Source organism: Vigna unguiculata, chromosome 1, assembly GCF_037176805.1.
Source record: "Vigna unguiculata cultivar grain cowpea cultivar isolate G323 ecotype 2 chromosome 1, ASM3717680v1, whole genome shotgun sequence".
Classification (NCBI taxonomy): domain Eukaryota; kingdom Viridiplantae; phylum Streptophyta; class Magnoliopsida; order Fabales; family Fabaceae; genus Vigna; species Vigna unguiculata.
The window spans coordinates 45,021,643-45,035,031 of record NC_140792.1 but is presented as its reverse complement, the minus strand read 5'-3'; the positions used below and the strand labels follow the sequence as shown (position 1 = coordinate 45,035,031).

Genomic DNA, 13,389 nt, shown 5'->3' with positions numbered 1-13,389 from the left:
CTTGACTTTATGAATTGAACGACCTGACTATTTATACTACTCCCTCAATTTGAAAATAACTGATATGAGACTTTTTTACACCGAACGATAATAAATAAATTATTAATTGAAATAGTTTAATTAAAATATCTTTACTCTCAATGATTGTATTATTTGTAAGTTTTAAAACTATAGAGGTTAATAGGTGTGGTTGGAAAAAATCGATAGATTTTTCAACTGACAAGTATTGAAACAAGACTAGTTCACCACTGTCAACAGACAAAATTTGATAGCCAGTCGCCAAAATGACAAATTCACTTGTTTATCATGTATTACGTTCTTACTAGTAAAAGTTGTTATATCTCCAACAAGCTGTTATGTTTACGTACAATTTCGTCCTTTTCTACTTCTTGACTGTCAATTCATTCCTGTTCATTTGCACTAACAAAGAAAAGGAGTGGCTTTTTTCTACGGAAAGGGAAGCTAATATATGTTTATTTCCACCACTTTTATTGAACTTCACAAGACTAATGTGGAAAGAAGGAGAACCTTTCCGGAAAAGTGAAAGAAGAAATATCATGGTGTTGTAGAACTTGTATGAAGTTGGACCAAGGAAGCATAAAACCCATCCTTGATGTTAACAAGCGTTTCATGTCTTCCTTTCTCCACTATAATGCCATTTTTTACCACTGCAATCACATCTGCATTTTTTATTGTGGATAAACGATGAGCCACAACCACAGTGGTCCTGCTCACCATCACTTTATCTAAGGCATCTTGAACAACTCTCTCTGACTCAGCGTCTAGTGCACTTGTGGCCTCATCAAGTAGCACAATCTTTGGACTTTTAATCATAGCACGTGCAATGGCCACCCTTTGCTTCTGCCCACCAGACAGTTGGATTCCCCTTTCTCCCACTACTGTATCATAACCCTTTTAACAGGAAAAACACAAAACACACATGTTAAACGCTAACCACATCTGGCTATGTCAACAGTTCACTGAAGACGACAACACTTGAAATGAAACTTTAGTAGCTAAAAGACAATAATGAGGCTCACAAAAATACATAGTAGTGGTTTTAGGTTTTACCTGTTGTAAGCCACTAATAAAGCCATGTGCATTGGCCAATTTCGCAGCGGTTATGACTTCTGCTTCATTAGCGTTACCTTCCTTTCCATATGCAACATTGGCACGGATGGTGTCATTGAACAAAACTGGCTCTTGGCTTACAAGTCCCATTTGCTGCCTTAACCACCTGAGTTTTAAATTCTGAATTTCTACCCCATCAATTGTAATTTGACCAGAATCAGGATCATAGAATCTCTGTAACAACGCAATCACCGTGGATTTTCCACTCCCACTTTCACCAACAATAGCCAAAGTCTGGAACATCAAACAATAAGATGCAACATGCATTTTCAGATGCTTGGTGAAGCCAAATTGAGTTTAATATAACAACAAACAAATACTATCATTAACCTTTACCTTGCCTGAATGGATGGTCAAGTTTAAGTCTCGAAAAATTTGTATATCTGGCCTTGATGGATACCTAAAACTTACATGACGAATCTGTATTTCTCCTTTTACATTATCCAGTGTGCTACCGACCTCATCACTAGGGTCTATCTTCGATTTCCTGTCAATTATTCCAAATATGGAAGCAGTTGCTATCTTGGCTTTGTTAGAATCAGGAGCAAGGGAGCTTGATTGGGAAATTCCAACCGATGACATAGTTAAAGCAAAGAAAACCTGCAAAACATTTCACGAAGAAAATGTAACATTTCGTCACCTCAATTAATGTTGGACAAATGTTAAAAAGTTGTTAGTACCAGAAAAACATCTGTGAATGATGCCTTGCCAGCTTCCACAAGTCTGGCTCCAGCATAGAAATTGGTTGCATAGACACTGAAGAGCAAGAAAAATGAAAGACCAAAACTTGTTCCACTTATCAAGCCTTGTCGAATCCCTGTTTTCATGGGACCTTCACATTTTTGCCTGTATAGTTCCATAACTTTCTCCTCTGCACAGAAAGAAGCTACTGTTCTTATGCTTCCAACTGCATCATTAGCAACTTGGCTTGCTTCCTCATACATCATCTGCAATACTTACACTCAGTTAAAAAATCTAAATAAAGCAATTATTAAAGTAGCATTGTATAAACATGGAAAATTACTTCACCTTTGCATCTGTGCTGGATCCCTTCATGAATTTCATTTGGATATAGCCATTCATTCCAATAAGGGGAACCAAAACAAGAACAATAAACGCTAATTGCCAGCTCGCAACAAAAGCAATGATCACACCTGTCAATGCTGTGGCTATATTTTGAACCAATAGTCCTAGAGCATCACCAACAAGGGCGCGCACTGATGCAGCATCTGCTGAGAGCCTTGCACCAATTGCACCACTAGAGTGCTCAGGCTCATCAAACCACCCAACTTCCATGTTGATCACCTTCTCAAAACAAATGAGCCTGATTCGTCGGATTAACTTAGTACCAGCCACAGAGAAAAAGTAACTTCTGGCTGGAATTGCTATTAAAGATGCAATTCCAAGGCTCACAAACATGAGTGCCCAAAACTGGGAATCCGTTTTCATCTCAGGAAAAGGCTTAAAAAATGTTTTGATAATTCTGGAGAGCAACACGCCAAATATTGGATATATAACACCATTTGCTACTGCAGCTACACATCCAATCAGAAGCACTGGAATCTCGGACTTATTGAGGGAAGCAAGGCGCCAGAGTGAAATTTCTGGCGATTTTTCTTGAGGCTGTGAGTTTTCAAGGCCTGGATCAGGGATGCTAATTGCTGTAGGCAAACCAAATGAAACTGAAAAGGAGTGGCGGCTACTGTTCCCCACAGATGATCCTGATCTTCGAAATGACAGCCTTTGACTCAACTTTTTAAAGGATTCCGAGGAAAGTTCCCTCTTGTTGTGGCTGTCTCTTGTTTCTTCTGGTGCCTGGTTTCCTTCTTGTAAACGTATAAGTTGAGAGTATGCTCCCTCAGGATCCTTGGTTAATTCTTCGTGTCTTCCTGAATAATAACCACAAATTATAGAGAGATATGCAGAAAAACAAAAGTGTGATAATTTAAAACCCAATTTCTATCTGCAGCTTGGTCATGTTCTAGGATCGGTCTTGATACTAAAGGATTCCTTATATTTCTTCTATAATCATCATCCCTATAGTAGTTACTTTGTTTCATATATATGGTGATGATAACAATGATAAGATATTAAACAGTTTTTCAATGAAAGAAAGCAAGTCTTGGCTAGACTTGTTTCGTACCTTGTTCAACCATTTTCCCTCTATGAATTACTGCAATCATATCAGCATTTCTCACCGTTCTCAGGCGATGTGCGACAATGACAGTAGTTCTGTTGACCATGATTCTGTCTAGAGCTTCTTGCACTATTCTTTCTGACTCCGCGTCAAGTGCACTTGTTGCTTCATCTAAAAGTAAAATTCTTGGATCTTTCAGAATTGCTCTTGCAATTGCAATGCGCTGCTTCTGTCCACCGGATAATTGAGTTCCATTCTCACCAACCATTGTGTCCAATCCCTGAACAAAGAAATTAAAAAACGTAAATGTAACATATCAAATTGCAGGATCACAGATCATAAAATAACTTTGAAATAGTAGAAATGGCTAGAATCTAAAACCCGTGGCAGTTTGTCAATGAATTTAGCAGCATTTGCAAGTTCAGCTGCACCTCTTATCTCTTCAACTGTTGCTCCATCTTTTCCATACGCAATATTATCCTTAATGCTAGATGCAAATAACACTGGCTCCTGACTGACAAGGCCAATTTTTCCTCTGATCCACCTGAGCTCAAATTCTTTCACATTAGTGCCATCGATAAGAACTTCACCAGCCTGTGGATCGTAGAATCTTTCAATTAAACTGATAACTGTAGATTTCCCACTTCCACTTTGTCCTACTAAAGCTGCTGTGGTGCCACTAGCTATATGAAGAGAGAATCCATTGAATATCAACTCCTCAGGTCTCGCGGGATAGCTGAAATAAACATCCCTCAAATGGATTTCACCATGAATATCCTCTAGCCTTTTTCCATTTGTGTCATAAGCATCTATCTCTGGCTTTCTCTCTATTGTCTGAAACATTTTATAAGCTGCTGCTTGACCTTCAGCAAAAGCATTCATAGAAGGAGATGCCTGACCCAGAGACCTGGGACACATATACCAGTATAAAATTTTATGCAAATGAGTTGAGGCATGCATGAAATATATTATATATAAAGGTAGAGATCTACTTACATGGAAGCATTTAACACAGCAACAAACACATTAACCACCGCACCCGCACCATATCCTCTTTCCATTATCATTTTTGCGCCAAACCATACAGACAAGCCATAACCACAGAACATAACGAACAAAACCATGGCAAAACCTATTCCACCTACTAAACCTTCATGAACTCCTGATTTATAAGCATCTGCAAGAAATTTCTTGTAAGTGGACACTGCTTGCTTTTCCCCTGTAAAGGATGCAACCTGAAAGTATACACAGTTAAACAAAATAATGAATATCATAGCACTGCCAGAGATAAGCATCATGAGAAGTTACAGAATTTCGTAGAGAAACTTCAGACTCAACAACATACAGTTCTTATTGAACCTATTGTTTCTTCAACTACTTGTGAAGCTTTCGCATACGCGTTTTGGCCTCTGCTTGCCATCATTCCTATGATAAGGGCCATAGCAGCGGCAGCAGCAGCAACAAGCGGAACAACGGATAACATGACAACAGTTAGAAGCCACCCTTTGATAAATGCAATCACAAAGCCCCCAAAAAAGGTTGCTACTAGCTGCAGAAATCTCCCAACCTATTTAAGCAACAAGGACTTCAGTAAATGACCACCATAAAAAGAGCAGCATCAAATCAACAAAATTTGAGGTAGCTTTCACTCCTACTTTACAATCAACTGCTTTGAGCAATTGTTGCAACATATAGTTGTAGTACTAATACCTTCTCACCCATAGCATCTTGTATGAGAACAGTGTCACCTGACATTCTCCCTATCACCTCTCCAGTGTTAGTTTCCTTATCAAAGAAAGCAATATCCTGTCTTAGTATAGCTTTCAAATACAAGCCCCTTATTCTTGTAGCCTGTCTTTCCCCTGTGACCGTCCAGCAAGTCACCTCTGAAAAACGAAAATTGTTGTTTCAGCTCAGTGTCTATTTTTTTTGTTTTCATGTAAACAGATTATAAGATATTGAGGTAACAAAAACTGCAATGATCTTAACTAACATGATATACTTACGGAGGAAAGCAGCCACGCCGGTACCTATTCCTAAGTACACAAATCTCAAGCAAACCTGCAATTTTGACAAGTGACCAAATATATTGTTAATAAAGTTATTTCATATGTGATATCAGGACTCTCTCACCCATAAATTCATGAAATAAACCCAAGGTAATTTATCTATACCAAGTTCATTTTAGTAGTAAGAATTGTAGTACATCACTAAGTTGAGTTGGTTCAAAGATTTCACCTTGGAAACTTGTTTGACAACGTTGGGGCTAAACTGGTTATTGCCAAAACTATCAATGAGTTCCCCGAAAAGAAATGCCATGAGAGGCATCCCAAGGCCATTTCCAATGGCTCCAATGGTGCCAACAACCATCAAAATGATGTCAGTGGAGTCTGCAAATAAGAACAGCCTGTGATATGGAACCCTTTCAGCCTTTGCCTTTTGTTGTCTCTTTTCTTTCTTTTCCCCGTTTGTGGTGCTCTCTGGTGCCGTTGTCTCATCATGTTTAAGCTCTTCATCATGCAGGACATCATTCCCCTGCCTCATCATATCAGACATCAGTGACTGCTATACACTCCACCTGTGGAACAAAGTTGTGATACAAAATGATTAACAACAACTCAGAAAGTTTAGCCACCCCAAAAGGGTCCTATCACACACCTCCAAGTCAAGGACAAAAAACTCTGAAAGCAGTAATAAAAAGTTGCAGAACCACAGTGAGGTTGGAGCTCAGCTAAAAAGCTCAGTGAAAAGATTTTGTCGACCAAGTTCTCGTGCGGTTGTCCTTTTAAAGCTTCACATTAAGCTCCGGGACCCAGTAAGATATTTTACAACAATTATGAAACTGTAAACACTGAGAAACGTAGAGCACCAAAAAGCATATAGAAAAATTGCAATGCGTGTTTTCCGAAAGTGCGCAAAGCGAAGGTTGATGAAGCGTCCACGTCCATACCATGAACACTTGCAGTGGGCCTATCCCACTGTAATTCATAACACGACATTTTTTTTTAGACAATAACGTCTTGTGTTCATAAATTCGTATCAAAATTCTGCAAAACTACATTCTTCGTTGAAGTTGCTGATTTTCTTAGAACAGTTGAATGGTCCAGGCAGTTAAAAAAACTTCATCTCGTGACCAACCACCACAGAAAGAAAGAAAACAAAGGAAAATGAAGGAAACGACCATTCACCGGATAAAACTTAGATTAAGCTTTGTTTAGTGATGTTCTTTCATCTCATCAGATTAATAAATACACCACTCTCAAAATAACAACAATAATTTAATTAAGACGTGTTTAGATAGTGAAATTGGATTATTCTAATGATCATTTTTTACAATTATATATAAGATAACTAATTAACTATTATTACAATCGAAAATCAGTATTTTTAAGCTGGTTTGTTACAAGTTTGTGTCAAAATAATTAATTTCGTTTGGATATAATAAAAAAAAATCAGTTTTTATGATGAAACTAAAACAAATAAATTAGTAACAAAAATAACTATAGTTAACAATTTTTCAGAAAAACAACTTATTTTTCCGTAAAAGGAGCATAAAAATAACTTCTTCTAAGATGTTCTTATATAGAAGATAATCTTTTAGTCAAATTATATAATAATCATCTAATAACTCACATAATTAATATACTGAACTTTTAAAATGAATACTGTAAAGGCCATACTCAAGAAGTTTTTCAAATAATCGATAATACAAGAACTATTTCGTCAAGGAAAAGAAAATGATATTTTGAAAAGGTCAGACTTGAAAAAAAAAATTATCTTCTTCACAGAATTTGAATACCAGCAACGTTGCATGACATAAAAACTACTCTTAACATGAGCAATATAAAACCTGTGTACCAGAAAAGCAGAAACAATACTAGGGGTTGTCTGATCGTTCATTCAACAAAAGAGAATGCAAAGAAAACGAAAGAAAGATTGTCATTCCTAATTGAGAAAGATTGAAAATGGTACCCTCAACTTCTGAAAGTCTGAAACCAGATCCTGGTATTTCACTGAGTACGAGGATAAATAACTCTGTTATTGTTTCTGTAGATTTCTGTGCTATACCGTGTGTGCTTATCAGCAGCAGGTGCGTAATATAGTGTATGATCACGAGTGGTTATAACAATACAAAAATATGTAAGAAGTATATATAAATAAATACGAGATCAGTGGGCTCATTGTTATGGTTTGTTAAACATTTACTTTCCATGATATTTCAATGCTGCTTATATTCAGGAAGTTTGTTTGTTTTTTTATATATTTTAGTTTGATTTGTAAGGAATATTGCGAAAGTTATTAAAGTGATATTATTGTTTTTTCTATTTAGTTGCGTCCAAACACAAATCTTGTTAAAAAAATTGTTGTTTTATATTATAACTATTTAACATATTTTGTTAAAACCAAAGTCCGGAAATTCAACCCGTCTATTTGTAAGTTTATTAATATGGATTTATTTTTCTTGCAAAAAGCAAATTACCTTTTAAGTAAGGTAAATAATTTATTGCATCTAATCAGTTATGTAATTTACTTTGTTGTTAGCTTAGTGAATAGTCATAATTAGTATTAATTGGTGTATAGGTAAGTCTTAATAAAAAACGTGATAATGTTTTAGTCAGGATAGAAAAATTATAATAGATTTTAAATGTTTTAGTCATGATAGAAAATTTATAATAGATTTTAAATGTTTTAATCATGGTATATCAATTGTGATGCTGATCAAACAAAAAAAAAAAATCAATGGTGATACTATTAAGTTCTATGATTTGCCTGCATTTTATACCTTTTTGAAATTTGATTAAAAAAATATGTTTATAAGTAATATTAATAATTTCTAAGTACAACTTTGATTATTCTGTTTCATTATTCTGATAAAGGACAAATATGTTTATAAGTTTTAAACTTGGACATAGTTGGAATTTATATCTGTGTCAAAATTTGATACATTTTGATCTCAAATTTTAAAAATAAATTGGTATAATTACTTTTAACATAACGTTTTTTTTTTACGTTGAACTAACATTTGAGCCAGAGCTTGTCCGGACAAAGCTTTAAAACATCATTTGACAAACTATAAAGGTTTAATGCAATTGGATTAGAATAAATATATCGATATTTGTTATGTCTGAGACCAAAATTATCAAAGTTTTACACAACGATAAGTTTTAATTTCGCGACAAAGTTTAAAGTGTGAGAACTTAGAAAAAAAAATTATATATAATTTTTTTATATTAAGAAGTTAAAGGTTAGAAATAGTTTTGAAAACTCCTTCCAATTTCAATTCCCGGGAACTAGATTCTTCCATCCTTCTTCATTCTCCCTAAAAAATTTGACATTCTTCTTGAAGATCCAATGTCATATAGAAGTAGTTAGTATGAAGGGTTCCATATAATTCGATTTCATCCTAAGGAAAGTTCAAGTTATGCAATTTTTGTGAACCAATATGTTTTCTTATACAAGCAGTTTTCCTGGACTGCATGTAATTTCTCTGTTTTCTTGATGAAATTCTATCTTGCTGTGATTCTAAAATCATGCCTTGATCATCGATTGAGCTTTTTATTGTGTAGCTATAATAATATCTAAGTAGTGGAGCTGTGTAGAGGAAGAATAATAATAAAGTGTATTCTATAAGGTAATGGAGCTAAATTCCTTTAAGATTTTAAAATTATATTGTTAAATTTAAATATTCGGGTATGATATGTAGTTGCATGTTGACCTAAGTATGAGAAAGATAAGAAAATATTCTAAAAAGTATTCTGGTTTGAGATGTGAGGTTGATTAAAACTTTTAATTTTGTGAAATTGTGGTTCTAAATATCAGAGTGATTTAGGAAACTTTTAGTTAAAATATATTATTTGAAAACAGGTTGGTGATGAGTTGTATTGTAAGGGAACATGATTGAATTGTTACCTCTTTGTTTTTTTGTGTTGATAAGAATAGAGAAGGAATAATTAAATATGATGTTAATATAATGAATATGGTATATTGGGTTGCGTAATAAAAGTTGTTGTATGTGTGTGTAAATATTGTAAAATAGGAATGAGATAAATAATAGAAGTGTTGTATTATATGTGTGTAAATGTTGTAAGATAGGAATGAGATAAATAGAAGTGTTCACAAATTATATTTATGTGTTACAAATAATTATAGAAATAACTTTGGTACAAAATTACAAATTTTAATGGTATAAAAATTATTTTTTGTACGATTATATGATTATATGATTATATGTATAATGTGTGAATACCAGGAAATAATAAATATTTTATTAATAAAAAGGTAGGTTAAAATAGAGAGTATATATTATATAGTAATATTAAAAATTCAGCTATATCTCTAAAAAGTAGGATTATTAGTATTTTGTATCCCAGAAACAAGAGTCTAAAACTTTCTCGATATATTCAATTATAATTATTTTTATATTTACTTTATTATTGTATTTTGTATCTTTTTATTTTTTTTTTCGCGATGATCATATTATTATATACATGCGAAAACAAATGTAGGAGGTGATGGAGATACTAATAATAGAGTTAGACTTATCACTAAAACAGTAGTATAAGGATGAGTTCTTGTATATCAAAAGTTTTAAATAACAAAAAGAAGCACAGTGTCTATTGTCTCGTGGGTGTGTTTATACGAAACCAACACCATTTAAAATGTGTAGATATTCAAATATTTTCAATCACATAATCATGGAGTTTTTTTTTTTTTTTTCAATACTCAATTGCAATGTTCCACCATCAACAGATCCAAAGACTGTATGGACAAAAAAGAAAATCATAATAAAAAAGAATATTTGTTGTTGGTTCTGTGTATTTATTTCCATTTTCATCGAAATAATTGAAGAGGTGAATAGAAAGTCTCTGGTAAACGCATATAAGGTTGCAGTAATCTCTAATTCAATGTTATAGATAAATCATATTACTCTTCGTTAATGAACTGATAAACCTAAATCACGTGAACATATTGTCTCACGATCTAGATATGCTTTAATGCGAGTCTGGTTGAATAATTTATATTACTGTACCAAAAATGATAATTTATATTTATAATGTATTTGTAAATTCACAGAGAATATGATTAAATGGAAATTTACTCCCCGAAAATTTATTGTACTAAAGAACTTGTGAATATTATAGTAGGGTTAAATTTTATTGAGTTGGTTATGCAGTAAATAAGTGTAGTTTCATCCTCCCATTATACTTTTAGTACAGAATGTTCTTGTTTACCATTTTATGTTGTTTGCAATCAACATTGAGATTTCGGTTAATAAAATTCAATTTTTCATATTAAATTTGATCGTCAATTTTATATTTCAATTTTATAAATTATAAGTATTTGTGGATTCAGCTACTTATATTAAATTCAAATCTCATTATTTTGGGATTCAATGAAAATATCTTAGAAGTTATTTTTATTAAATTAAAATTTTAGTTTTTTGGGATTCGTAAATATCTTAAATAATTATATTCTAATAATATTTTAAATAATTATATTTTATTGAACAATTGAATCTAATAATTATATTTAATTTATAATTAAATTTAATAATTTATAATTGAATTCTAAAATAATTTATTAAAATGTTAATTTTAGAAAACATATTAGTATAATATTTATAAAAAAAATTAAATTAATCAAAATTATGATATAATTAAATTTAAAACAAAAATAAGGACTAAATTGAATAAATACAATAAAAATAGAAATTAAAAAATATTTAAATCAAATTTTAAAATAAAATAAAAAATATTTAGGGATGGCAGTTTTTTTTTATATAAGTATACAAAAATTTTAAAAGTATCAATTATATTAAAATTTAAAAATTATCCTTTTAACTTTTATATATAAATATTAAAAAAATGTGGGTCACCAAGATCCCTCCCAGACCATTAAGCTGAACCACTCCTAAATAGTCCAAAGTCTACGTAATAATCTCTCTTGATTGAGAAAGACTTCGACTCCTTCCATTAATACTCATATTTACTTCCTTTTACATCATATTTACCTTTTTCACGTGTTTTTTTTTTTTTTTACACTTTGAAGTACGTCCCATTCACTCTTAAATTTACCCTTCTTATTCTTCACAACCATGAAATATAGAGTGCACCCCACTAAACCGTTGAATTTTGAGTAACAAACATCCATAGAATATCCATATTAATAAGTAAAAAACAATTCCACATTCAAACAAACTTCACAGAATTTACAATTTATTTCAAATGGCAACATCACAGAAGACTAAGAGAAGCAGAAAGAAAGGTTATAATTTTTGTTGGAACCCTTCATCTTCTTCTATTTACATACTGAGTCCCTCATTCATCACACCATGCATCTCATGAAGGAAAGGAACGCGATGAGGCTCCTCCACGCACCACGTCATCAAACGAATCCCTTTGCTGGGAAGAGGCATGGACCCCACAATGGCCACTGGTATAATGCTAGAGCCTTGGATGGGAACCACGTGGACGGGTGGACCCCACTGATAATCCACGTGGTTGAATCCCAGCCTTCCCCACTCAGACACGAAGAGAGTGGTGTAGGTGAGTGGAGGCGCAAAAGGGTCTTCTCCATTTTTCAAATGCTCTCCCTTCAAGTACCTGTCAAATTCCACGCCTAACTTGGCCTTCGCTTCTTGTATCAGCTTCACCACACCAACCGTTGTTGCATTCCTAAGTGACTCACACGAAGCCGTCATCGTCACCGGGAAGAAACAGTTGCCGTAGAAGCCATTCGGCAGAGCTGGGTCCAACAGTTGACGGCAATTTGCAAAGAACACCAGCTTCAGTTCCGTATTGGGCTCAAATCGAACGGCCCTTGTTCGACTGGCCCAACATGCTGCTGCAACAATCTCGAAGGTGGAGCAATTGAGTCCAGTCACTTGTTGGAATTCTCTCTTCAGTCGGTTGATTTGATCCAGGGGCATGTCTATGTTAGCATGGTGTAGTTTGTATTCTGGCATTTCAGGAGGAGCGAGTGGTGTTGGTGGCAACGCAGTGATTTGAGAAGATGGAAAGAAGTTTCTGTGCCACACTGGTTCAATGCTAGGTTTCTCTAGATTTCTAGCTAGTTCCCCTACTGCATTTAGAAACTGTGCAGCACCAAGACCATCGCATATGCTGTGGCAGAATATGAGGCCTATCACAAAACCCCCGCAAGCAAATTGTGTCACCTGAAGGAAATCAAAGTTCAATACTTCATTCATTGTTAAACTTGAGCTATCAAGAAATATGTAAGGTGAAAATGATATATTACTATATACCTGCATTTGCACGAGGGGTTGGGTCTCGGGAACAGCATCGGGAAGAAGATGATGATAAGGAATAGAGTGAACATCATCAAAGAAATTAAGAGAGTGGAGGGTGCAATCAGAAGATGCCTCAACATACCACACGCCATCACCAGAGCACTCGATCTGAAGGCACCCGAGTTGCGATTCTTTGAGTCTTCCCGCAAGAGGGTAATACGGAACGAGTGCTTTGGAGAGGGCCTCTTTTATGACCCTTGTTGCTTGAGGACCGTGTTTGAACACATGCAAGGTTTGAGCGTTGCATCTTAGAACAGGTAACCTATCGATCACTGACAAATCTAGTGTGGTCAGTGGAGTCTCCTTCCATGGCTTAACTAGGCCTCGTTTTGTTCGTAGCACAGACACTGCCATGATGCTTATGCTCAACAAAATGGATTTTCTAATGTGTGATCATGTACTGTGAATAGGGTTTCTATTTATAGATGAGTAGATTCATATTTTATGTTTTGTGCTCCTTTGCGTTTAAGTCTAAACTTCGTTTGGTGGGTGTATAAGGGAGAAAGTGAACTATTCTGCCAAGCATACGGTGACATATAATTTATTATTTTATATTTTAAAGGGTAATAATATTTATGCATTATAAAATCTTTATATTTTGTCTTCTTGGAAAGATGGGGAGAGAGGGTGCATGTGTTATTTTCAAAATGATGTCATAGTTAATTTTGTTATGCATTAGTTAAGGTTTAAAAATGGGGCAGTTAGAGACTCCTTTTCTACGTTAGGGTTAATTTATAAACGAGTTAGAGACACAAGAAACATAGAGTGATTTCTTGTAAGTCTAAGGTTACTTCAGGACTACATCGATTAA

The 13,389-nt window shown here is 34.1% G+C and overlaps 2 protein-coding genes across 2 annotated transcripts; both read right to left on the bottom strand.

Moving 5' to 3' along the window:
• Positions 1–285: 285 nt before the first annotated feature.
• On the bottom strand, positions 286–6,088 carry LOC114164413 (ABC transporter B family member 11). Its single transcript, XM_085674489.1, has 13 exons — positions 5,927–6,088; positions 5,507–5,846; positions 5,275–5,329; positions 4,979–5,154; positions 4,614–4,835; positions 4,265–4,503; positions 3,650–4,175; positions 3,275–3,548; positions 2,161–3,020; positions 1,812–2,078; positions 1,468–1,731; positions 1,072–1,365; positions 286–912 (listed from the first exon to the last, which is right to left on the bottom strand). The coding sequence occupies exons 2-13, from the start codon at positions 5,822–5,824 to the stop codon at positions 556–558; spliced, it is 3,852 nt and encodes a 1,283-aa protein (XP_085530615.1). The 5' UTR covers positions 5,825–5,846; positions 5,927–6,088; the 3' UTR covers positions 286–555.
• A 5,310-nt stretch (positions 6,089–11,398) lies between these two features.
• LOC114173749 (HXXXD-type acyl-transferase family protein) lies at positions 11,399–12,988 on the bottom strand. Its single transcript, XM_028058333.2, has 2 exons — positions 12,534–12,988; positions 11,399–12,443 (listed from the first exon to the last, which is right to left on the bottom strand). The coding sequence occupies exons 1-2, from the start codon at positions 12,930–12,932 to the stop codon at positions 11,571–11,573; spliced, it is 1,272 nt and encodes a 423-aa protein (XP_027914134.1). The 5' UTR covers positions 12,933–12,988; the 3' UTR covers positions 11,399–11,570.
• Positions 12,989–13,389: the final 401 nt, after the last annotated feature.

Coding starts and splice junctions, on each gene's coding strand:
- LOC114164413 (XM_085674489.1), bottom strand. CDS start 5,824: ATGTCTGATATGATGAGGCAGGGGAATGATGTCCTGCATGATGAAGAG. Junction 2,079..2,160: donor GATCCAGCACAGATGCAAAG/GTGAAGTAATTT, acceptor TAAGTATTGCAG/ATGATGTATGAGGAAGCAAG. Junction 1,732..1,811: donor CATTCACAGATGTTTTTCTG/GTACTAACAACT, acceptor AATGTTTTGCAG/GTTTTCTTTGCTTTAACTAT.
- LOC114173749 (XM_028058333.2), bottom strand. CDS start 12,932: ATGGCAGTGTCTGTGCTACGAACAAAACGAGGCCTAGTTAAGCCATGG. Junction 12,444..12,533: donor AACCCCTCGTGCAAATGCAG/GTATATAGTAAT, acceptor GATTTCCTTCAG/GTGACACAATTTGCTTGCGG.